This window comes from Mugil cephalus, chromosome 11 (assembly GCF_022458985.1).
Source record: "Mugil cephalus isolate CIBA_MC_2020 chromosome 11, CIBA_Mcephalus_1.1, whole genome shotgun sequence".
Classification (NCBI taxonomy): Eukaryota; Metazoa; Chordata; class Actinopteri; order Mugiliformes; family Mugilidae; genus Mugil; species Mugil cephalus.
Window position 1 is genome coordinate 18,670,357 of NC_061780.1, and position 26,438 is coordinate 18,696,794.

Consider the following 26,438-nt stretch of genomic DNA (forward strand, 5'->3'; position numbering starts at 1 on the left):
CGTGCTGCTAAGACTTGACTTAGCAAATTAAGAAAAATACTTAAGCCACGTTAAGCTTTTGATCTGAAGGGCTGTCAGGGAGCGGTAGGGTGGATTCTAAGATTAAGTTAAACATTATGAGTCTTTTTGCCTTTTGGCTGTATTTTCTCAGCACCAGCGCAGCCCCACCTACAATACAACAATGCTTGTGAACACAGTCTCCTCTGTCTGCACACAGCCAGACATTATGTAAGCATATTCTTTGATCTAACAACGTTTGATGTTTCGCAATATTTTCAATTTTTAATACATGCATGGTGTCTGCATTGATCTCTTAATAATCTGATGAGAGATTTTTCTTGAGCTGCAGTAAGGACACATTGTCGTGTTCCTCAACTGCAAACACATGTAAAAAAAAACAAAAAACTAAAAGGCTTCAAGGCATAATAACTGCACATCATCATAAACTCACCTCGATCTCCTCGTAGCTGCCAGGGAACTTCCTCTCCTCGAAGATCACGACATGGTGGCGGATCCACTGGAGCAGAATTGTCACCCGCTCGTAGTACTCCTGCCAGCGCAGCTCGAGCTCCTGCAGCCAACACAGGAGAAAAGTTATCTGGGAGTTTAAAAACAACGGACAGGAGGGCTCTTCTTCTCCTGCGTCTCCATTTTCGTCCACTCACACGCCGTCCTAAACTCAATTAGGCAGCAACAAATCAGGTTTTGTGTGAGTGGACAAGGAGGCAGAGAGGGGTTTGCTGACACTGGCTGAGGGGAAGGTGAGAGAAGGGAACCAATAGCAGGAGACTGGCAGAAAGGATTTTTTTTTTCATGACTTGAGTTATATCAAATCTATATCATTTACGTTATTAACAATACAAATTTTCTCTAGATGTTTTTCTAACCCAGAGCTACAACTCCTCAGAGCAACACGGGATAAACCCTCTTTTAAAAGGAAGAAACTCATATAGGGGAGGAACTATATGCTTGATGCCTGAGCTGGGGCTCAGTGAGATGGATCCCTCCCCCACGTGGCCCTCAGATTTATGCCTGAGGAAAAAAATATGTCGAAAGACAAGAAAATCTCTCTGAAATATAAGGACTATTCATATCAAAATTGTGACCTTATATGGAGACACGGAGTTCTGTGCAACCCTGCCCTCATGTGAACTGACATAACAATAGATATCATCTTTCTTGACAGCACAAACACCACAGGCTGCTCATTTTCTGCGATAGTTGGTTTCACAAGACTTGCATTTCTCTTTGAACTACTTGTAGTGACGGAAAACAAAACCCAACTTATAAGAGTCACAAGCTCGTTTGGCTCGGATTAAATCGGATCAAGCGTCGGATCAAATCAAATTAGAGTCTGTGTCACTCTGAGGTACAATCAAAGTATTTACATCTTTATAGCTGTTGCCATGGGTGGTACATGTTATGTGCATTCCGCTTACATTAGCTCTGAGGCCATCGTGTACGTCAGTGCGAGGCATGACATCATACAAGGATGACACGTAAGTGATGATGGATTTCTCATCAGGGTGTGGGACATCGACATCTGAAAGGATAAAGTAACGTAAGAAGCTTGCAGATATATTACAGCATAACATTCAGTTGCACTATTATTAGCATAAAAAAATGTCTTTCCATGTGTGTTTAAGCTGATTTTGGCAAGTTGTACCTTCAGGGTCTAGTAGACGTGTCACTCCCAAATCTCTCTCAGCCACACTGAAGGCCTGTTCCAGGTTCTCCAAGTTGGACTGTCGGTAGACCTTGCTCATGTCGACAAGTCTGGGACTAGAGAACACAAACACAAAAATACAATTGATCACCAACAGAATCTTCAGAAGTAACCAATGCTCACAACAGGATATGGACTATAGTATGATGAGATAACTTTGGAGTCTTTTCAAAAGCACCAATTTTCTACAATTGGCTGGGACCATAAAGCAGTAGCAAAGCCTCAAAGGAAATACAAATACACCATATATTTACAACTCACCACAAATCAAACTAAAGCCAGATATGTACAGGAGAGATGTCACACATGAACACATTTTGAGGTGACCCAAATACTAACAGACTTTCTGCTAGTGGCTAAAAGCTGCAAAAGAGCCCAACTGTTTGCTTTCTAACAAATCTGCACTACCACCTGCCTGTTTTGTCCTCTGGGTGTTTGACTCTTTATGGCAGATGTCAGAGCAGCTGTAGGTGGAATGTAATTTACAGACCAGCTGACATAATCAACGCTGTCACATCTTGAGTCACAACCAGAAAAAACAAAAGTTCAAATCTCCAGAGTGCAGAATTACTTGTAGTCTTAAAAGTATAAACCATAAGCATTTTAAAAGCACAGGAAATGACATGCATATACAAATGCAGAGTGTGCGGTTTCCTACAGCTCTCTGATGCAGAGAGTGGAGTGGCCTGAGTTTTGTCCATACACAGGAGAGGATTCCAGATGATGGGTTTCTCTCACAGAGTACTGCCCTCTTGGCCTCATGGAGCCACTAAGACCGTGGCCCTCTCTTCCATGAAAGTCGCGGGACCCCAAGTCGTGGCCAAATTCTTCCCCGCTAGAGCGGGTCCCTGAGCTATGAGAGCCCTGCCCCAAGTCCCAGGAGGATCCCTCTGATGGGATATCCTCACAAAACATGAACACCCGCTTGTTCACATTGCTGGAAAATCCTGACGAGCCACCGATAAAGCCCAGGCTTCCTTTCTTCTTCTTAGATTTCTTTCTTGTACCGAGCATGTTAATATCTGCAGGAAAGTCCTTGTCCAGTGGCAAATAAAAAAATTATGTTTCAATAGTTCTAGTCGCAGGTGCATCTATCTACTCTAACAAATCCTTTGAAGGCTTGACGGTAGCAAGTAAATCCATTCTTGCATAGTCTCCTGAAGGTCCAGGTCCGTCTTTGCAAGTCCATATCGTGAAACATCACACATTCATACACCCTGGATGATAGCGAATTCTCATGATGAACAGATATTCTGCACTAGATTGCCCCGACTTATGCCTCGGCACAAAGTAACGCCACAGTTTTCATGCGCCAGAGATACAGTTACGCCCACGCACCACACCCATGACCTTTATGAAAAGACTCTAGAGTCTGGAAAAAAAAGAAGAAGAAAAAAAAAGCTGTAGGTACACGCTCAAGTTTGAGGAGACTTGCCCCTCCAGGCACCTTTTTCTTTCAAATCATAATGGATTGAAAGGATCAACGTCTCTCTCTCGTGTAATAGCACTTTTCTGCTTCTTGCTCTCTGGACCAAGGTGTTGACAAAGCTTTCTGAGAACTCCACGTGCATTCATTTCCCAGGATGCTGACAAACAAAGCTATAGCCATCTTCTAATTCTACTATAAACACACACAATAGCTTTGGGGGAATCAGCATATTTAGAGTGCAACCGCAAGAGATTCAGATTTTACTTTTTAATACTAGGTTTTTACGAGTGCTTATTTAGGTAAGCATTTACCAAAGGAGGAACAGAATTAGCCTGAGGGCCCGAAATGTTCACCTGGGACACTTACACGCAGTTTTTAATAAACCTCTGAGGTGCAGTAAAATAGATCAAAAGAATGCATTTTAAGGATGTTCAGGGATCAAAGTGCTAACACTCTCGTTCATGGCTCTACCTTTTGAGCCACAGCCATCCCCACCTAAACGATACGAAATAAAATAACAGGTATACCATATGCAAAGTTATTTAAGACTAGACACGTCTTGTCAGCCCCCAGAGAAAAATTCAATTACAGTGCAGGTTTAAACTGGACTCATGAAGTGTAATTTAAAGTCTGAAAGCCTTCAAGAGCTCATACTCTTGCTCCGTTGCATTCACTATTAAATTAAACCTATAGACAGAGGTATGTCAGGACAAGGCTTGGCAAAAAAAAAAAAGAAGTCGCTAGAACCATTGCATCGTGGCAACAACACAACTTATATCACTTGTTGTGGAGTCTTTATGTGTTATAACAAAGCAGGGTGGGGACAGGCTGGTGACCTGCAGCAGGCTTTTCTGTGCACACTTTGGGACTTAATCGTTCGACCACACTCACTAGTGCTTGTGTATGACGGCGTTGAAGAGCTTGCCGTCCCTCCAGCTGGTGGAGAAGTTGTCGCAGCGGATGCCCTGATAGCCGTCCGTCATCCTCTGGGACCAGAGCAGCAGCTTCTCCTTGGCCGTCATGTCTTCCGACTGGCCGTTGACCTGAATGTCTGAGATCTGAGGCGATAGGCGAAAAGACAGAACGTAAGAGACGCGGTAGTCTCAGTATTTGCAGATAATGTACGTAGAGGAAACGTGGAAGAAATGAATCATTAATGGAAACCAAGAGATGCAGTTTAATTACCAGACACCACAAGAGTTTACCGATTAATCCACCCTCTGATCATTTAATTCACGATTGGGCGTTGTAGGAGCACATCAGATATTTACTGGGATCAGATCAGTGGATTGAAGTGTCGGTTTGCAGGACGCAGCAGGATGTCTGCCTGGCCTTGGCTCGGAAAAACGCTGCTCTTTTCGTTTGGGGAATTTGTCGGTAGGAATGATGAGTCATAGACGTCGGCGGGTTTTCCATTCCATGCGTTTGTGTGTGTAAATTAGCCGCTCATAGCCCTAGCTTGCTCTGATCTCGTTTTAAAGTAAGGGATGATTTCAAAATAAATTTCTACTTTCTCTGCTTCAGTAAAAAAGGTGCACAATATATACCCGTTATTACCATGTCCTATATTTAACTTAAAGGCTCACATCTTTTTTCCCCCCTCCGCAAATTAAATTTATTAAAGATAATTAGGCTGTGAAATATATCTCATCACATGATGAGAGGGAAAGTTTACTCTTTTATCTACGGATGATTCACCAGTCACCACAAGCCAGCTGACTCATATTTCTCTATTGTATAAAAGTACAAAAAAAAAAAAAGACACTGGGAACAGTGTGTTTGTCTGCAGGGGTGCAGATGGTATCATTACCAGCTTCATCAAACTGCACCACTCTCATCCTCTATGGGCGTGGGTGGGACCATGACTATGAGGCTGATGCCCTGGCAGATTTTGGCTTGCACAAGAAAAGCAGGAAAGGGCCTGAGACCTGAGATGCGAACGGGACAAAAGCCGTACACTCAGACTGACACGCCCTCCTCTTGAAAGTGAAGTGACTCATACTACCCCACCCAGATGGTGGTTTAATCCTAGTAACACTTCAAAATATCTACAGGATAATAAATACTTAACTTCGGAGTTAGTGTGTTAATACTTGAATAAGAGTATGGCTTGAATGAGCATGTTTTGATTCAGAAATGTTTTTATGGAATTAACGCTGTAGAGCAGAGTCCATTCTGATTGGCTCCAAGGAGATGTAGAAACGGCAGCTGAGAGGTGCAGATCCCAGAGACAGAGATACAGAGCGATAATGTAATGGAACACAACACTGACAGTGGAGGAGACCTGGAAGTGGAGGATGATGGTCCATATTAAGCCCAGAGTCAGCTTGGGGTTCCCGTCTGCAATGTCGTCATTTCTGATGTTGACCAGCTTGACCTGGGAAAACAAAAGAATAAAATTATTCTAGAACTCCATCTAAATACACGCAGGCATAGTTTTTTTTCCAGCCCAGAGGTTTAAGGTATAATTTACTGTATCATACCTGCCGGTGTCTGAGGAAGTCCAGTGCTATCTGTACATTCTGCAGTTTGTGGAATCGCATGCGGCCTTTCTCTCTTGGCTGAAGAGGAGAAATAAAAGATAAAGAAGTGTTTAGTTGCATTGCATGCACTTTGTTCTGCTACTATTGTCAAAGGATGGTCCTTTGGTGTTCTGGTGGAAGGAGGGGGAGGATACCAATAACAACAGAGAAATTACAGATGTCAAAAATACAAAAAAAATGAAATGGAATGATATTCAGCGCAAAGAAAAACAAGTGGGATGACTTGTAGAGCTGGATATTTAGATAAATAAGCAAAAGTATAGTGATAGACTGTTGAATTATGTAATATAAAATGTTATATAATCTCTTTCTGATTGTCTCATTGTTCGCCAACATCCCACAAAGAGATAAAAGGGTTTGGGATAACTTGTTTCAGCAGGGAATCCTCACTGACTAAGCATTTCTTCTGGCAGTCTAATTTAGATCATGGCTACATGGAATATACATCACGACAGCAGGAAAGTAAAAGCTACATGGTTGAAGCAAGCCTGTCAATGAGAAAAACAACCAAGCCAACGATATAAATCATGAGTGGAAGTCAATGGATACCATGCACAGCCAAATCACCAGGAAAGTGTAGGTGAAAAAAAAAACAACTAATAAAATAAATAAAATAAAATAAAACAATGGGGTGCCTACTTTTAAGTTACAAACCCACTCACCAACCGAACGCTCTTGACCACGTCTCTCTCCCTCGGCTAACCGAAGCAAGAGCAGTGCAAAGGAGAGGAGGCGAAGGTCAAAGATCAGCACAAACAGAGGAAGGTTAAAAGAAGTTGAGAAGGTAAGAGAGACGGGGGGAGGTGGAAGAGGAAAAGAAGAACTGTGGATCAGATAGTACAGTTTACAAACACACACACAAGCGCGCGCACACACACAGACCAAGGAGGCGTTAATGTGTTAAGGCCGTGGAGGCATTCAGAAGCTGAGCAGAGCTGGAGCTGGTGAAACTAGCAATGACCTGCAGCAACAGAAGCGTCTGGACAGATCTGAACTCAGAAAAAAAACAAAAAAACAACACCAGCCAGTTTGATGCTAGATCGAAGATCGGTGTGTAAGAATGAGGATTAAGAAAAAAATTAAAGAGCCAACAGATTCTGATAGCAGGTCTTTGTTAAGCAAGGTACAGGCCAGGTTAAGCTTCTGACTGACAGCTTGGTTGCGTTGTTACACTTTGCTGCCACAGGTGGGCACTTTAGGTCGACTTAAGTGCTTGGCTCATTAATCAGGGTTTAGGTTTGGATAATGGAGCATGGTTGAGTAAACTCAAGATGCAGAGCTCGGGCGCATCAGAAAACGTCGGGAGCGTACTCACCAGCGTTTCCCCAGAGAGGACCTCCAACAGCGAGATCAGGTTATGTCCATCTCGGAGGTCTTCATACAGGTCTGTGACGTGACGCTGTGCCTGCCAGGGCAAAGGAGAACAAAGCAGAGGAGTTTTTATGATTTTGTAATTCTGCAATTCTTTAAAAAAAAAAAAAAAGTGAAAAAAGTACAAGTTATGACACGTTAAACCAATTGTACATGATACACATTTTCAATTTTCATTGCTGGGAGCATTTTTTTTTCTTATACAATTGCACAGTTCTACACAAGTTAGGAATGCATAGCCAGGAGCAGCCAAGCCTAACTTCTGATCCAAACGCTAAATGGAAGCCGTCAACTCTGACATATACAAGACAGGAAAAAAATAGAAAGGTGGTCTGGTGAAAATAAAACTGACTGAAACTCAAAGCTGTGCGTTGAACCTCTTGGATTTCTGTTATAACTTTATTTAGTTGCTCAATTGTTCATTCATATAAAAGAGGTGTGGTGTAACTGCAACCAGACAAAGAAGCAAGTGAGAGATGTGTGAAAAAGGTGTTGTGATGGTGCCAGAAAACACAATCCTGGAAATTTGGAGGGGGGAACAACGTGAGGGGGGAAAGATGGTCTCCATGCAAGTTCCTACAATGACCAGACACACAGCTGGAATAGTGCTGCTCAAATGTAATACCCAATACCTACCTCTATCTCTACCCACCGAGCCTGGGTGAAGATTGGGAGGGAGAACAGATGGATGAGTTAATGGAGAAAGGGGACAAATGGAAAGAGGAGAATAGGAGAGGAAAAGATCAACATGGAATGAAAACAGGGAATTAGGAGGATTTGATGATGAACATGCTGACATGTGAACAGATGAAGCACACGATAATTAAACTGGTCTTTTCCAGTCCAATGACAACAACTGTGCAAACGGAGCTGGGTGTGTTTCCATCACGAGAGAAAATGAGGACTCTGCCCTAAACTGGAATGAAAGTAAAGTTTTCCCTGCAAGTTACAACAGTGGCTGATTTATCTTGGCAAGAGGGGCACCAGCGTCCGACCATCCATGGAACCGACATCGATACGCTCCACCCTGCCTGCACTGTGGAGATGGAGCGAAGCACGCTGTGGTGGAAGAGGCAACCAATAACTGCGACCACTAGGGTTCACTGTTTACATGCAAAAAAAATAAAAAAAATGCATGTGTTGCACTATTGCAGGAGACCGTTTAAAACCTCTATATGACAAACCTCATTTAAGTTGACTCTTCTGTCATATTTTCACATCATCACAATAAGTAAAACATTACATGCTTTTGAGCTGCATGACCCGTGAAACCTTGCTTCCTTTGCATATGCGATGGATTTGTTGATTTTCTGTTATCTCATTGCCCTCCATGTGATAATCTCCTCAGAGTGTAATAGAGGTGTCCATCGCCACCTCTCAATTACTTTGTGCTGAAGAAGGTTTTGTCAAGCCCTGCACGATCGCCAGCAGCGTTGCTGCTGAAAGGTAGGTGTTACCCTACAAATTGCCCTTTTGGGGTCAAAAAGAGCCGCTCTGTAAACATTTCTAGGTGAAAGTCATTAGTGGACATGGCTGACGAGCCCCCATACGGGTGCCTCCAGTTCTCTGTGATCTGCCGCCTGGGAACAACAAACCCTACATGCCTAAGTTTTTACGTAATGTTTATGTCATCTTGTGAAGTTGACTCCATTTTCCTGTCACTGAAACATACATAGACCGACAATCTCGATTTAGAGCAATTTTATTCTGCATATGAATTAAAGAGCAGTTTGCAGTAACCCTCCAGAAAACAGATTTGCAGCTGGTCTGACATTCCACTCCGTCTTGCACAATATAAAGAGATTTACTGAGCAGAGGAAAACACTTAATGGCCCTTCACATCTCTATGTGGCTGCACCTAACCTGTAGTCTGGCACTGTCGAGCCAACCATTAAGCCATTAAATCAGTCGAACACCAGTTTAATCTTAGCAGAAAAGTTGTGTGCACATGCAGAGTTAACACTTTCTTGTCCAAACATCTGCCTCTTTCTGGAAATGTGATTCTCTGATGCTGAGTGCATTTTGTAGTTTCTAATGTCCCCATGCTTAATATGAAAATGTCACAATATTCTATAGGAATATTATTATACTAACGTATACTGACTGTGAAAAGCTAAGTCAATCCTCCCATTAGCATAGGAGTGCTAAGATTGGTGTGACCTCTTTTAGTACATTAAACATTTACATTTATTATACATTTTAATAAATCAAAATCTGTTGTTCATCTAGTAATGTGATGTTATTGGTCACCAGAAAAACTACAGGCTGCTTCAGCCAGGTTTTTTAGTCTTCATCTCTAGGAATCCAGGGGAGCTGCTGTAGACGCAGCTCAAAATCCACTACTACGAAAATGGCTTACTGGCGTAGATGTTCATCTTGTTTTTTTGCCAGTAGTATGCAGATGATGAAATGCAGCGAAGAGAGGCAGAGGCTGCAGCTGCATTGGGCTAGCAAAATGAAATGGCTGGCAAAAAACTCCAACAGAAATAGAATCATTCTGCAGCCACGAATTTCACTGTGTTAAATGTTGACAGAGGTGCCAGAGGTATTGTATGTGCTCTTAGTTTTTGGACACAGGGTCGGCTGGAACTGAACACTGACACAGCCACCTAAGCGAGCTGGGTACTTTTCTCACGCACAAGGAATCCTGCATGTAGGCGACCGTAAGATAACAACTGTGCCAGCAGGACAACTTGGCAAACTCAATGTAGCACACAGAGAGGAATTTACTGCTACAACTGACTACAATTACCATCAACCCCAATTGGACATTCACATAAAAATATAAAAAGTGGCAATTTTTCCCTTTAATTGTAGATGCCAAATGTGGTGTCTGGTCGAACGCCTAAATTAACTCGATTTTAAAAGAGCATGATTCAAGTAAAAGCTTTGCAGTGCATTATTTTAGGGTACACTGGAAACAATAATATTGGTGTGGATATCCCCGAGTGCTTGCCTTTCAGTTTAAGGCGGGCATGAAGGCAGGTAGCCACCCAGACCCAGGAGTATCTGGAGCACATGTGCTACCGTTGGCCACCACCGCAGTGGGCTTTGGAACAGGACCAGACTTTGACTTTCCAGTTGGAGCTAAGTAATTCCAGATGCCTATGACTCACCCTCCAGAATTCACAGAGAACACTTAGAAGAAAACAAGAGGGGGAACCTCTGTGAGTGTGTTCTCATACGGTGGTAGCAGAATACATTAGTAGTGCACGTTCATGGAAAGGATAACACTGTTTGTGCTTATTTTTTTTCTTCTTGTTCCATTTGTAAAAAGAATGAATGGCCCTATGTGTGTGGAGTGAATGCAGAAATAATGTGGAAGCACTTAATGTCAAAGGGCTGCAAATGTATTGCTGCCGATGGAGTTTCCTGGAAAAAAAGTGGGATATTTTTATTGCTCTGGGGGAGGGGTATTGTGTTCCCGGGGGCTAATTTTTCACTCCTAATGAGGACCTCCGGATCGAGGAGGATGGTCTGTTTGACTCCGTTACTGACCCGTTTACCTCTCTGAATGTGAGATCTACTGGAGGGCTTTCAGGCCATAGTTTGAGAGCATAGAGTGAGGTAGGTGAGAGTGGACGAGTGCTGATGGATGGACTACGCAGTCTCTCAGCTGACGACAGAGCTGACGTCTGGTAAGCCTCCCCATCACGATGCACCATTAGTGACCGAGCGCGAAACAATAACTGACTAGCTAAGGGGTGTTTGTACAAGCGGGTCGGTGGGGTGCTGCCAATAATGTCTGCAGAGTCGCTTACAAACAGGTGAGCGATGGGTTACATTCAAGATAACGATGGCCTGTCTCAGTAGAATCGAAAACGTGGAATTGCATTCTTGCAAACTAAAGTTCTGTAGCTGCAGATTTCAAGAATAGTGCCCTGTTCATTGTTCTCATTTGGCCAACTAATGGTTTACCAAATATATTATTTATTATGAATCCAATCAATGCAAATATAGACTTAACTAAAATGACTAGTACTTATTTGACAAAAAGTCATACAAGTCAGAGTTGCAACATTTGTTTGACACTTATGTAACCACTGGGCGTTGGCCACCTGTATTGTTTGACCCTGGAGGGGCTGCTCAACCGCATGTTGAAATCTGTGGATACCGTTCTCCCAAAAGCACCTGTGGGAAAATGCATGGCTGCTGTGCAGGAAGGAGACCATTCATGTGCAAGGAGAAAGTAAGCATAAGGTCCTTACCTTTATCAAGTGCTTGTTCACCCATTTTGTGAAGGTCTTTTTCTGTACTCGGTCTCGTTCATCTGCAACACAGAGACACCATGGTTAAACATCAGAAAGAAGAGACTCTGGGTAAAGTATTTAGGTGTATTTAGGGCGAGTGTATCACAATGGTGTGAACAACAGGTTGTTTTACTTCTTCTGTTCAAAAGACCAAACAAAATGTGAAATCTCCAAGACACCAGACCTGTCTGATTCCTGTTGGACAAACGGAATTTATGAGTGGGTGGAAAATACACCTCTTCCCTTCCTGCGTACGTCTGCATCTGACTCAGATAACACTGGAGCGCATTGGTCGTAGACAGATGCGCCCCTATTGTCCGGAGAACAATGTCTCGCTCTACCGTATGACACACCACTGGCAGCTGTGCTCTGAGGCAGAAACAAGTATGAAACCGCTCAAACCATACATGTCCCTGAACTGTGAAGATAACTCTGAGTGCTTACGGTGAGGCATGGCATAACTATTAGTAGGTGCAATTTTCCAACAAGAAAGAACAAGGTCTGGGCATGGAAAACACCCACTAAGACAACAAACCGAACCTGCGTCTGGTTTTATGGAGCTGAGGAAGAAGAAAAACCTCAAGGTGTGTCCTGCCAAAATTTATTAAGAACACAGTGGATGGATTTTTCTGCTGCGTCCCCACGTGACATGAAGATTGTGGTTCAGTATACAGCTATTAATTCCCGAGGATGACTGCGAGCAAACCAATTAGGCAGCTCCAGGAAGTGCTTCACCCGGCACCACTTGATTCCTTTTTTTTTGTTTTGTTTTGTTTTTTAACAGAGGGTCCCACCTTCACTGACTCACACAGCAGGTCTATTCACATCATGCCAAAAAATGATCTCTGGCCACAACACAAAGTCCTCGGTTCTTATCAGTTCTAAGGGAGTGATCTAACTTTCTTTCATAGAGTGACACACCCAGGCCGTGAAAAGCAAAGGGCAGTGATACAACGCTAACGCAAAATAGGCACCCGGAGGCTGCATTTGTTTTCTCAACAGGGAGTCGGCGCTGACTTTTGCAAACGTGTTATGGCACTGCGTTGCCATGGAAACCGCACACAGGCTTTTAACCTTCTCCTTTCACGTTTAAGTCTGTAGTTCTACTTCCCGTCGAAAGGGTGCGTAATGACAGCCAGAGCGGAGCCCTGACAACGGGTGATGCACCCATAAGGATGTTTCCAAAAGAACACTGTTGGCAAATGTGGTTTCCCAGACGAGTTTCATCTTGAACCATGGGTCGCTCTGCTCTGTTTGCACCTTGTTACGTTTTGCGTTTTTTTGCAACGAGCACTTGCATTGTGGGAGTGGACCGGTGTCACATGTCAGCAGAAACCATTAGGCTTCATTCAGTTTGGTGCGGATTACATCCACCATGAACCTTCAATCCCTACAACTACACTAATGTACTCTGCTATATCTTAAACTCCATTACATACAACCCTTATTTGTAGTTACTATAAATACCTTTCAGATTAAGACACACATGCAGATAAGAGTAATAAAATAATGAGATGCAGCGATATTTACTTCCACTAAAATTTTAACCGGAGAAAACTATTCAACAGTAATGTAGTAGTGTAATTCATGTTAATATAAACTTTCATTTCCCAGCATAATGGGTGCTTTTATTTTGACATGCCAGAAAGATTTTATAATATTTTAGTGAGATTCTTAAGACAGGACTTTACTTGAATTGCAAATATTATTTTTTCCGAAAGTTCTGAATGCTTCATTCAGCTCCACTGGGAAGTTTAAATGACAGCATCAGTGTCGTGAATGCAAAGGCACAATCTCGACAGATCAATCAGTGCACAGTGTGGAAGTCTGATGAAGACTTCTCTTTATCCAGATCTCCTTTGTAGATTTGAAAAAGTTACCACTGCACAAGGAGCCACAAGAAAAAAAACGAAAAACAAAAAAAGAGGAACAATCTGAATGAAAATGACAAAGAGACTCATTCATCCGGTCTCCAACTGAAGACAAAACGGACTCCAGTGAGTCACTCACCCCAGAACACATGCACGCATGGTATAAATTTGTTTTGAGTGGGCTTTGCTGACCAATGCGAAATGAGGAAGCTGCTGATGCATTAGAAAAGGGGGAGTATCCTCCTTTATTTTTTTTTTAGACAATTCAGCCCAGTCTAGCTGAAATAAATGAGTACGAGAGATAATATGCTGCACATGTACACATGCCTGACACGACTATAAACTCCCGAGCAAAGGTAAAGAAACACAATCTCCTCTTCTGACAGCTCCCACATAAAACCCCTTTAAGCTCTTCTTTCCAGAAAAATGTCTGCAGCCTGAACACCATCCAGGTGTGAAATTAAATTAAAAGCTCCTCTTCTTGGAACTCAACCCTTTTCCCTGCAGCTTCAAACCACGCGTACGATAAAACAGATCAAGATCTTCCACTATACTTGTACCTTTCCTGCCATCGGTGGATTTCAGCTTCATTTGGTAATAGGCTTCATCTGAGGGTGTCCTCTCTCTGCCAAAGCCGTCAGAGGACATATTCCTGTTCTTCTGCTGCTGAGAGGTCATTGTCGTGGTTTCTCAGCACAAAAAAATAATAATAATCCTAACAATAAAACATCCAATAGGAACTTCTTCTTCTCACACTCTGTCCCCCCAGCCCTCGGTCCGTCCCAGGCTGTGCAGTCCTGTGGCCACAATCCACTCAGCCTTTTCACAAACCTATGATTTCTCTCTTTCGTCCCTCTCTAAACCTCCTCACTCCCTCATTGGGTTTAATTCGGCTCTGCCCTTCTTTCTTTTTTTTTCTTCTCCCTTTTTCTACCGCTCACTCGATCCCTTTCAAACGGTGCCTGTGGGCTACGAAGTCTGGGCCTGTCCTTGTGTGTGATATGCAACTGTGTATTTAGTGCGCGGAGGACATCGTGGGCAGGGCTCCGGACACGCCCCTTCCTCTCGCAGCGTGGCGAGGAGAGGAAGCAGGCGGAGGAGAGGCGGCTGAGGACGAGGTGTGGTAACCTGGGCATGCTATCACTTAATCGCTTCTGTTGCGCAAGAACACGCTCACACACGCTGCGTCAAAGGGCGCAATAAAAAGTCATAAACGCTGGTGCTGGTTACTCTTTATGCCCGGTTCATTATTATATTGCATTGAATTGTATTTAAATGAACAGATTATACTGCGAGCCGTGAAATAACACAGACGTCTGGCAAGCGCAGAAAAAAAAAAAAATGGAACAGGTCATCTTAGTCACACACAAGCCCACAGACACACTTCTGGTTAATCATTACTTATTATTCACAACATTCCACAGGCATTTCGCATTAGGAGTCACTCACTGCGATGGAAAGGAAAAAAAAAGAAGAAGAGGCGATGGAGGCGAGATAGGTTCGGGAAGGGCTGTTATGGATTCCAAGCGATGTGTGACCACACCCTGAGCTACTGGGAGATACAACAGCTTATTGCTCACCGAGTGTGGGCAATTCATTTCCGTCTGACTGACAATTTCTGAAGAAATCCTTCGAGGTATGATGATGGAAGAATCTGTCTGTTTATCTAACCATGAAGCCCTTCTCAGTAAAATAATCTTCCCATTTCTCACTTTTGCGATTAAAAATACTGGAGTTGCTGCTGTTTACCACCCACGGTCACCATAGTTTCTCAAGATTACTGCACATTTCCTGCTTGGTGGTGTTCATCCCAAATCAATCAGAGAACAAGTGCATGGCCTTCTATAAACCAGACAGGGACCGGCGAACAAACTATTTAGAACAGCAAAGGTTATACACAAGGTTTTACTTTGAAACTGAATTTGAGACAATTTGCATAAAAAGAAAACTGTTTTGCATTTTGGGCAAAGCCAACCTTGGCAGCAAGAAAAAAAAAAAAACTCATTATTACCGCGAATGCAGAAAACCAGAAGTCATTCACATGGTGATATTGCAAATAAATCACAACGAGCTACCAAGTAAAGTGGAAGCAGTGAAATCTGACTGTTAATGGTGCTTTTTGTTAATTAAATAGTCATTTCAATAAGAGGAAAATTGTGCTACTTCTTCATCTTAATGCTGCACTACAGCGCAAAAGTCCTTTATTTTTCAGTTTATCAAACAACTTCAGGTCTTTCTTCTGCAAAGTCGCTTCATAACGGTCCCCCATACAGTCGCCGCAGTATGTGCTGACAGCTAAGCTGGGGGCCCAGGGTGTGTCCAGCCTCTGCTAAATCCTACCCCTGCAGCTCTTCAGGTGGGTGTATACTTCCCATTTACCTACCCCAGTTGACATCACTTTATTAAACATCTAAAGGCAAATTTTCTTCCCGAGCATTCAGAGCGACCTGTGCGGACACGAAAGTACTTAAGGTGTCAGCGTGAGTGTGCCGTGCGTTGACTCACTTTGAGCCACGCTAGCAAATTTGGAGACACGCCTTTGTAGGTCCATACAATGTCTAGGCAAGCTACGGAATTAAGGAGTGGCATGTGGGTAAGCAATTAAATCTCAGAAAGGAAAGATGTCAAACAGAATACAGAATTTACTGTAATAATACTGACATGGTCTGACTGCAAACCCCTAAACCTGGGATGTCAAACTCATTTTAAATCAGAGGCCACATACAGCCCAATTTGATCCCAGTAACATAACAGCATAGTAACCTTAAAACAACTCCAAATGTTTTCCTTAGTTTTTAAGAACAACCTGAAATTTCTTGAAAAAAAAAAAAAAGGTGAAATTTCTGCACATTGACACCATCTGCTGGTTAGTTCTAGGTCTCAGGTTTGTGTTGTGTCCGCATCTCTGAAAAAAACAGTGAACCCTACTGGACAAATTCGGGATAGCAGCTCGCAGTTATTTTTATTGAAAAACTGCAAAAAAAAATCTTAGCTTGCAAATTCATCCCGCGGGTCTTATCGGACCGCCTGGCCGGCCACAGGTTTGACACCCCTGCCTTAAACTATGCTGCGGTTGCTTCAAAACCTTTTCCGGATGAAAAAAAAAAAAGTTGTGACACTTCTTGACGTCAAATATAAAGTAAATGGTTTTCCAGGTCATCCCCACATAAAAAGCAGCAAAAGCAGAATGTAAGCGAGCCCTCGGTCATGTTCCTGGCGGTGAAATGCGTAGCGACACCTACTTGACCACTGGGTCTCCGAGGCTCATGGGAAAAACGCTAGCATGGGACGCGAATGTGCGAGTGCATAAAGTGTGGAACATCTTAGTCATGAGATCTTTCCTCCAAAGAGGAGACATATCATTAAGGTCTCAACATGCTTATTACTCCGCTCCCTCCTCTGGTTTCATCAGAACCAGATGGGACACTGAGGCTTTTTATAAGAGCAGAGAGAGTGTGGTGAAAATAAGATGAGAAAGTATTTTCTTTTTAAATGACAAGTTTGAGGGTTGAGCTTTATTTCTTATGATGTAACTGACAAAGATGTTGGTCTTTGTCTTCCTGTAGCCAGCAGACGTCCTGGCTGAAGAATTAAAGCCCATTCATGCTGCTACACCCTCTTAGCTACTACTGTAGCACAATACCTACATGCACCAATCAGTGACAACATTATGACCGCCGACAAGAGAAGTAAATAATGTATGATAATACAATGTTCCTCTGGGAAACCTTTGGACCTGGCATTCATGCGTACATTGCTTAGTCATTTTCCACCAGAAACCAGACCAGACACCCCCCAACCCATAGCAATGACACTCCTTGATATGCAGCCTGACACAGACACGCACTCAAAAGTATCTGTGGGATATACTGGAACAATCCTGATCCATAGAGGCCCCACCCCTCAACCCAGAGGACCCAAAGGACACCGCAGGACGTCCTCAGAAGGCCCATGTCCATTCTCTGAACAGTCAGAAGTGTTGAATGGATTATGCTAGCTTTAGGTATCAATACTCCTAGTACCTAGTGTTGATCATTGATGAAACATCTGCAAAACTGGTCAAGTTCCATTATTCTTCAGTTATACTTTTAAGTGCTAATTATCGAACGGCTGCAAGCTAACATGCTAAACTAAAGATGGTGAACATACGTGCATTAGGGTTGTGCTTGCCTTACCATTATGTCCCTATTGCTACTGTGAGCATTTCACTCAAAGGCTCACTACCCCTGAATGCAGCCATACAGAGTCTTAGTCTTTAAACTGACATACAGCATCACTGGGAGAAAAGGGTTTCGGTGTAATTACCATAAACAAATCTGACCACCAGCGTCTGGTTCAGTTTGGTAGGTTCTATCCAAGATTGCTTGTGATCCCGAAGCCTGCAATTTCCATAAATCCTCATTTGATGTTTCATGGCCAGAAAGAAATCAATGCCTTTGGAACGTCAGCGTTCGTACATATGCGGCAATATCTGCGACAGCGGCGCTCGCAATCACTCAAATCTGTCCTCTGGTGTGATCTCAGTCAACTTGTAAAGCTACAGTGAAACCTAGATCAGAGATTTAAAAAAGAAAGCCTAAGTCAATTACCTTTAACTGTTGTATTTGTAGTTTATTAAGAGCATTTACATAAACCTGAGCGGGGCATTGTGCTGCACATAAAAAAATATACGCATCAAATGATTTCTGACAAACACATAGTCGAGCTTGCAACCACTTAAGACTAAATACCTGCACTTAAGCACTGGGGTCCGCCGAAGCAAACAAATTAGAGGACAAAAGAATCCAGAGAATGTGTCATTATGGTTTTTGAAAAGAGCTGAGCTGCAGAGCAAACACGAGAGTTTAGGGAGAGGGAGGAGGGATCAGCATCTGGCTTTGTCGGGGATAAAAAGGAAGCTGGAGAAAGGACATGCTCTGCCCGATTAGGTTACCTCCCTTTCCCACCTTTCCCATCGTCAATATGTTGCGATATGCGGTCGCCACACCTCAAGGAGAGGAATGTAGATAAAGCTGAGAACAGCCTAAACACACCCAGACATGGTTCAATAAAGATGAGGCAAGGCCACCTGAATCACAGTTGCACATGTTGGTTCATATCCCTTTTTTTAGCCAATAAAGTCACAAGCTTGGTATGCAGAGAGAAACGCTCATCTGTGTGACTGTCCTTCTAAAGGTATGAAGATCACTAGTGTGCTCAGTGGAAGTGGGACAATAAATATCTTAAATTCAACATGGATGAATATCAATGACTAAAAAATAAGAAAACAAAATGTGGAAATTGCTGACTCCCTGGAAATACACTGCTAAGGCTGCACTAATGAGAGCACTGAGGCTCTATTACTCTACGACTATTACTCTAATACTCATAAACTGGTGGCTCAAATCATCCTGTGATCAATTATATGTATTTAATATAATTTAATAAAATGTAATATTATAATAGGGTTAAGTCTCCTCCCGCTGACACAAAAGAGGAGTCCCTTAATGTTCTTTGTAATCACAGGGATGTTTGTTGTGCACCGTCCGCACCGTCCGCTTATCGGCCCAAAGGACAGCAGACTTCAAATGATGCCGTCAGAATTAGACCCGATGAAGGCGAAGCTGCGAAATTGACTTAACCCAGACTAAACGAGGCTCAGGATTAGCCACAGCAGCTGAGTTTTAAAAATAGCTCAGCGCCCAGCTTCAGAATCCCCCCCCCCCGTGGAAAGCCCCACATCTGGGACGGGGTCAGTCGCTATAATGTTTAATTTGGAGAATCCAAATGCAGCAAGGCGGTGATGGGAAATGACAGAGGAAGGGAGAGCTTCAGCCTGACTGTAACATTACATTTGAATCAGGATGTGTCTCCCTCTGCAGGTGAGAGCACTGAAATGCAAATTAGATAGAAGTAGACTTCAGCCAAACGGGTCAAATCCAAGCGAGGGTAGAGATTTAGCGCAAACGTAGAGTGAGGTATTGTTTTAAGTCAATGAATGAATTAAACATTTTTTCCCAAAGTGTTTTTCCCATTTTTTTTTTTTTTTTTTTTTAAAATAGAGATGATGATGACTGGGTTTGGATGTAATTATTATTATTATCATATATCTATATATATTATTATAAGTGTTTTGTTGCCTTATTTCCTTTTTCTGTGAATAGCACAAGAGCAATAAATTAACTACACAGCTGCACTGTTATCCACTGCTGTTCAGACATCTGCTTTCACTTCTCTTCTTCTATTCCAAATAAACTGCAAACACAAAAATTCATCATGGCTGTTTATGCGACAACAAAACAGACTGAGCGTTTGTTAAACTGTTTTCTGAACTGGAGCGGGGCCAAAACAAATAATTATTTCAAATCTGATTTATCAAATAACTAATTTCTTACACACAAAACTCTGAATGTTTTAAATTGACTATGACAAAAGTTAGAGAGAAACTGAAAGTAAATAACTAATAAATGCTACCAAACTAATGTTTGGTAATTTTACAGTAAACTGACTTCAAATATCACAAATTCAAATAAATGTTTCAGCTTAAAACTGATTTGTATTCATTATCATCACTAAGCAAAAGAAATAAATAAATGATAACTAGTGACTGAAAATCAAATAATGACAAAAATAGATGACGAATTTACGTCAAGACCATTAGTAAATTGTTCCTTCTGATCTGTTGGAGAAACAAACCACTCGTGTTATACGATCCTGTCCTTATTGTTAAATCTAGGTCACATACTGTTAGTTACTATTTTTCCTTGTGATCTATTAATCCATCGTCATGGCATGTGTTATTTCCATATGCCATCTCACCCTCAACACTTTCCAGTCAGAGTCATACACTGTAAATGTGGAAAGAAAAAAAAAAGAAAAAACACAGGGAACTTGAGATGTGTTTCTATGGCAACGTTGATAAACACACAAAAACCATGCGCTTCAGCGGTGACTGTGACTGACTCTGACTCACGGTGGTATTTTAAGCCACAGAGGCAGAGGAGTCTCCCGTAGCTGACCACTCAGATGTGGAAAGGAAAACCTCCCCCACTCACCACACGAGCGTGCTCCACTGGCAGGAGGCAGTGACATCCTCTGGCCACGAGATGGCGGCAAAGCACAACCACGCCCCAACTCCTCCCAGGTAGATTTCATATCAATGCAGCAATGAACTATACGAAACAAATTTTCAGACATGACTAACATATGACAATTATAATTAAACTATAATGCGTAATAGATGTATTTTTCTTTACAATGCCATTATGAATATGAGAAGGAAGTCCATCAAACTACAATACAATATTTTGTGTAGAGATTTAATGTAATTTTTTTAGTGACAGAAAATAAATTATACTCCAACTACAAATGGACTGATTGATATGTATACTAGAAATATATGTGTGTGTGTGTGTGTGTGTGTGTGTGTGTGTGTGTGTGTGTGTGTGTGTGTGTGTGTTAAATGGTGCAGGGTTAATTTGCATGCACGTAGCAGGAGCACGTGTATTTTCCAGTTCTACAGAAGAAAAACAAACATGACAACCATCAGACTACTATACATTAAAAAAGTAAAGAGTGATTTAAATCTATGCGCTACATTTGTCATAAAATGTTATATTTGTTAAGTGGTGCATGTCCAACAGACTATATTGTATTAACAGAAATATCAAAGAGATAGAACTTTCCCAATGTCTGGCCGTGTACAGGTCGCCAATATCTGTGTTGGCTTTTAAACTCAAGGTTATTATCTATTGTAGGTACTCATTCACAAATGCAACACTCTCAGGGTTTGCTTTAAACCAATGACGCCTCATACACAGCGAGCGTTTATTGTGACCTCCGGCCACTCCGAATCTTTTATTTGACGTCCCTTTATGTTCAGGCATGTTACTACACCTCACTGCAGGAGTTTCGAGAGACAGCTGCCACAGCGCATTGTACCACAGGTGCACCAAAGCACATGGTGAAAGCTTCAAGGCATGAATTGTGTGAGACACTTCTCTACTCTGACGCTATTTCATTTTATGTGAAGTTGCAGTCAAGGCAGAATTCCTATACATTCCTACACAAATGTTCCAGGGAGTCTATAATTAAACATGTTTCAAGATGCACAGTGGTGTTTTTTATATATTTTACATTCTGACAGTTTGTTGTTTCAGTTTCCCGTCTTTGCAATCATTTTTATAACTCAAATTTTAGTACCTTTCACAAATGAACAGAAAACCAATTGTGCTCCAAGACAAATAAAATTGAAAAAGAGAAAAGTTCGATCCACAAGTTGTTCAGTCTCTCGGAGCGTGACTCTCTACTACTCACAAACCATGTGTTATTAGTACCAATAAACAAACTCCTCCCTTTTCAGTCCATAAGTCAAGTCTAGCCACTCACCGAGACAACACATCTTCATCTGCAGGTATCTAAGACGTTCTCCATATGAGCTCATCGCAAGAAGATAACTCCCTTGTTCCGGTATCCAAATGGCATTCATCATTATCTTTGTGGAAACCAGAAAAGATCCCCCATACGTGGCCCTGTGGGTTTCAGACGAGCTGTGCCAGCTGGTGTGAGCGGCAGAAACAGGAACAGCCCGTGGATCATGTGCCCTGCCCCCATCACCAAAGGTAGCAGACAGGTAATTCAGCATCATTTTCATAGTACTACTAGCTGTTTGTCCACTGAGTCATTTACCAATGAAGTATGATAGCACGGTTGGGCGCAAAATATTTCCAACATACACCTGCCGAGTTTGTCTGGCAAGGATTTAAAATTAAACCGTAATCCAGTCATCCAGTGGAGCACACCGATCAACTATGATTGAGATAAGTCAATCATTTCTCACATCTCTTAGTAAATCCAGAGTCAGCGTGTTAAGTTTGTATAAACACAAACATCAAAACAGTAACGCTTGAGAGCCTGAGGGCACGTTGAATCTCGTTGTTCTTGTTCCTGTGGTTACGCTTACATTTTAATCCAGCCCTAAAGCAGAGATGAGACTATTGTCATGTTATTGTCGCTGTCTGTGTCTGACTGTTGCAGCGTAGTGGAAAGACAAAGTTGGCACCATCGGCAGTCGACCTCAGGATGTGAATTTACGACGGGGCACAGGTGACGTGCGCCTCTGTCACATTTAAAAGGGAAAGCGAGCTAAATTTGAGGCGTGCTCCCCTTACAGGAGGCCGACCTCCGACCCGGGACCATACAGGAAGCTGTCTGATCTCCTCGAGGACAGCACTGACTGCAATCACTCACGGTGATTGACGCCAACAGTTTCTCCTTACAGCAAACATCACTCTCTTTGCAACACATTTCAGCCTCATCATAGACAAAGTTAATGTTTCAAATAGTTCACATATTTAACACAAAAAGGTTTAAAGATTGATTTGGTGGAAAAAAAGAAAAATCTGGTCCTGTCATCTCATTATAATGCAACACTTTCAAAGGTTAGTAGCCATTCCTCTGGATGGAGAGAGGCTAGCTAGCTAGCTAAGGTAAGCCAGTTCTTGCTGGTATACTTAACACACGCATATATACTTAACACATGGAGACGAAAGTGGTATTGATGTTATTACAGTACCTAACTGCAGCCTAGAAAGTGAGCAAGCACATTTCCCAAAATGCTGGCCTACTCCTTTAAAATTAGATTTAGGAGTTTTAAACATATGGTACCACTGTATTGAAGTGGAAAATCTAATGCCATTAAGTGTCAAAACGCGGCACTTACATGAGATTAATTAGCACTCTGAAGCAAACTGTTGATGTCACTGTGTACGGTATAATGAAGGAAGGAGTGTTGTTCCTAATTGAGGTCACAAGGGGTATAAATAAACTCCCAGCGCAGGACCGGATGCATTTGTATGGTCCCAGTGCAACGCATAAATAACTCAGCGCTACATGAACGGCCCAGGCGAGCTCCATGTGGCTTTCTGTCTCAACTGGGCTTGTTCACTATTCCCAGTAGATGAATCCAAAGCTGCCTCTGGGATTGCCTGAGCCCCTGAGGCACAAGTTCGCTGTTTATTTTATATGACTCATGCCCACTGATTCTTCACCAGCAGGAATCATAAATATATATATATTTATATATACACTCATGAGTCTAGGAAAAGACATGCACACACTGGTACAGTGAAAAGTGGCTGGATTTCTCCGGAGTGGGAGTTCTGGTTGTTTCCAGGAAGAACGCTGGCCTTTCCATAGACCAGGCCAAAACCACAACCAGAACTACTCAACCACCGCCGCTCGCACAAGCTCTCGGAGAGCCTTTCATTCATTCCTAAAGGAGAATTTGTTTGCCACTCCTCGTGTGATTAAGCAGCACCCTTAGCTCTTCCTTAGTGTGTCAAAATTGATGATGTCAGCCCCTTTCTAAGAGAGCCACAGTCAGAGCTTTCTTTAGCTGGAAAAGGCACCTGTTCAACCTGTTGTGCATGTAAATCCTGGCTATGAAAATTCTTTACCGACCAATTATGCAAAGCGATCAAACATGTCGTTAACAGCCTGTCTCTTTTAACATCCGCCGGCAGGACGGAGCTGGAGCACCTGAAGTTTAAGTATATCCCGCTGAGGCTCTGGGAATGACGTGCCAATTTTTAGTGGCGCTTGGAAAGGGAAAACAAACGCACGAAAGGTCAGAGCAGGTTGGTGGGAGAAGGCGGAGTGATGCGCCCTGTGTGTGACGCAGGGTATTTACAGTGCCATGTTCCCTTCCCCGTGACCTTTATGATGACCCCATTGCAACTTGGTCAGCGGAGAATGTTCGTGCCCATGTTCCCACCTCTGAAAGCTCAGCCCGGGGTAGGTTAATGCATCCGACTAGGAGCTGTGCTTGGAAGCAGATAAAAATCACAGGGATGCAGTGTCCACTCACACTGAGGTAATTAGCCGAGGAGCTAGCAAGTGGATAGGGGACAGAGCTGTCATCGTGCAGAATGGATGTCAGTGAAAGTTGACAGCTTACACCAGAAAGTCCCATGATACGCCTGCACTAAAGTAAATAGATCACCGGGGGGTAGCAACTGCATTAACTCTTTATTAACGGAAGGGACATTAGAGCCTAATGTCTGTGTAAACAACAATAAAATAAGCTAAATGTGAAGCCATCAGTGGTTGAAGTAAAGTGTTTTTAGAATGTCTAGTCTTTTCAAGACAAGAAACATGTGTTAAATATCATACAGAACATTTAATTCTTTCTATTCTGCCGCATTTCAACCAAGTGAAAGCGTGAAAGCTTTGTCTTTCAAACTTATCTTTCACCTAAGTCGCATTCCTTTGAAAGCTAGATTTGATAAGATATCACAGACACCTTTCTGCACTTTCGATTTTCAACAACAAAACAACACTCACAGTGACTGCTGGTTTAGTTTTACACCCACGCATTTGCCAATAATGCCGGCGAAATTCTAGTGAAATTCATCCGAACGTTAAATAAGAGTCTGCAGGCATGCTCGCAATTGAGCCCGTAGGGCGCTCATGTGCAGTCCTGGCACAGCAGGCATCCAGCATACTCTTGGTCTGGTTTGTTATCTTAGTTTCGCGCATAAGCATGCTATAATTAGCTAATTATCAATAATAACAACAACAAAAAAAAAGCTGTTGAAAATGTCAGTCATGACTGATGTGGCGGACTGATCAAGTGAACGCTGAGAACACGGCTTAGAATAAAAGCTAAGGACTTTGCTGGTACTTTTGCAGACAAAGATCAACGTAAAGTCTTAGGATCAAACGAGCAATTGTTTTTTTGTGTGTGTGTGTGTGCTAGAAGTTCAGTGCACACACTCTGAATGTTTTTTCTAGAGTAAATTCAAGATCTCTGTAAGCCATCAAAGGGTTACCACTGAACACAGCCGCGGCTTCATCTCTTTTGTAAGTCTATCTGTTGGGTCAAAAGCTGGCAGCCGTTTTTAGGACTGGCAGTACCTCCAACCAAGCAGGTGTGCAAACCCATTAAGAGATTTATTGAAAAGACATTGGGACAATCGCTAGCTAGAACACACACACACAAACACATGCGCGCACCAGCATTTGTCCCCCAGTGAAACGTGACTAGACAGGTTTGGGAGGGGACCTAACAAAAGCATTTGTTTCAACAACAACACTGAATCTCACTTATTCCACAGTGCTGCCGGAGAACAGTTCACCTAGGCGAGACTTGTTTGCACTTATGCACTGTGACATTTCATACTGACATGTCTCGGGGCGTACAAGACAAGACTGCAACCTGAGCCAAATCGAAGGCCTCCCACTCAGTCGGAGCGTAATAAGGGCTAATCCCTTTTCAGCTGCAAGTGAGAACAAACATTTCAGTCGGCAGGCGGCACCGTGGCAGCGCGGAACCGGCGTGTTAGGGCCCGGTGGCACCTTTGAAACTGTCACAGCGGATGACAAGCAGCTTCAAGGTTGCACATGACTAATGCGGAGGGTAAACATGCCACACATCGAGCTCGCAGGATGAGTAATGACAGCTCTTCGGAACACTATCAAGAATCAGATAAAAGGAAATAAAGCAAACATGCTTAGACACCATAAAAGCAAACGAGATTACAGTGAAAAAAAAATATCATTTAAAACTTGATAACAAACACACAGAGGAGGACAAGGAACAACTCCTCCAGCAGCTACCCTCCCTACTTTCCTAGCCTCCCTTACCTTTCCTCTTGTGTTTTCTCAAGTGCCAGAATACAATCAGGGTGACTAAGTGCCCCAAAACCACCAGGGCGGGGAGAGTGGGTCCTGGGGGGCATGCAGGCATTTGTCGGGACAAGATAAGGTAGAGGGGATGACGAGATGATCCCAGGCTGTCACGACAGGTGGGCAACTTAACTGGGAGGGTGGGGGGTGGGGGGAGAGGGGAGTGAGACGACATGGGCGTGGCAGGGACATTTTTAAAAAAAGACGGCCCAAGCAGGAATTCCTGCCGTTTTCCCCACCCTGGAGGCTATTACTGAAACATCCCCTTCTCCTGATTGTTCAGCTGTTTTCAGACCTTTATGACTGGGGCCAGGCAGCTTAGAGATTTGTGGCAAGGAAATGGTTCGTCCCACCTCTTGATATGATTCAAATCTAACCTCATTCATTATTCGGGTTTATGATGAGAAACACCGAGGGATGATCCTATTCAAAGTCCCCGCCAGCCTCTCAGAAGTAAAGATCTACTTGGATGAGTGGCCAAACCTTCTCAAGGAACTCTACTCTACTTTTTTTTGGATGTACGATGATCTGGATAACTGAGAACTTTCACATACATATCAATTTAGGGTTTGACTGGCAAGG

At 42.8% G+C, this 26,438-nt stretch overlaps 1 protein-coding gene across 8 annotated transcripts in view; it reads right to left on the reverse strand.

The window, feature by feature from the left end:
* The window catches only part of LOC125015961 (plectin-like), a 59,482-nt gene that overhangs the window by 23,208 nt on the left and 9,836 nt on the right, over positions 1 to 26,438 (reverse strand). For 3 of the 8 annotated variants that reach the window (XM_047598075.1, XM_047598074.1, XM_047598079.1), the window contains exons 2-10: positions 11,278 to 11,339; positions 7,706 to 7,726; positions 7,014 to 7,103; positions 5,639 to 5,716; positions 5,428 to 5,532; positions 4,047 to 4,213; positions 1,667 to 1,782; positions 1,440 to 1,543; positions 452 to 571 (exon numbers count right to left, since the gene is read on the reverse strand). In XM_047598075.1, coding sequence (XP_047454031.1) covers positions 452 to 571; positions 1,440 to 1,543; positions 1,667 to 1,782; positions 4,047 to 4,213; positions 5,428 to 5,532; positions 5,639 to 5,716; positions 7,014 to 7,103; positions 7,706 to 7,726; positions 11,278 to 11,339 — 863 coding nt within the window. The remainder of the gene's footprint in view (positions 1 to 451; positions 572 to 1,439; positions 1,544 to 1,666; positions 1,783 to 4,046; positions 4,214 to 5,427; positions 5,533 to 5,638; positions 5,717 to 7,013; positions 7,104 to 7,705; positions 7,727 to 11,277; positions 11,340 to 26,438) is intronic. The other 5 variants (XM_047598076.1, XM_047598081.1, XM_047598080.1 and 2 more) reach the window with 3 other exon arrangements.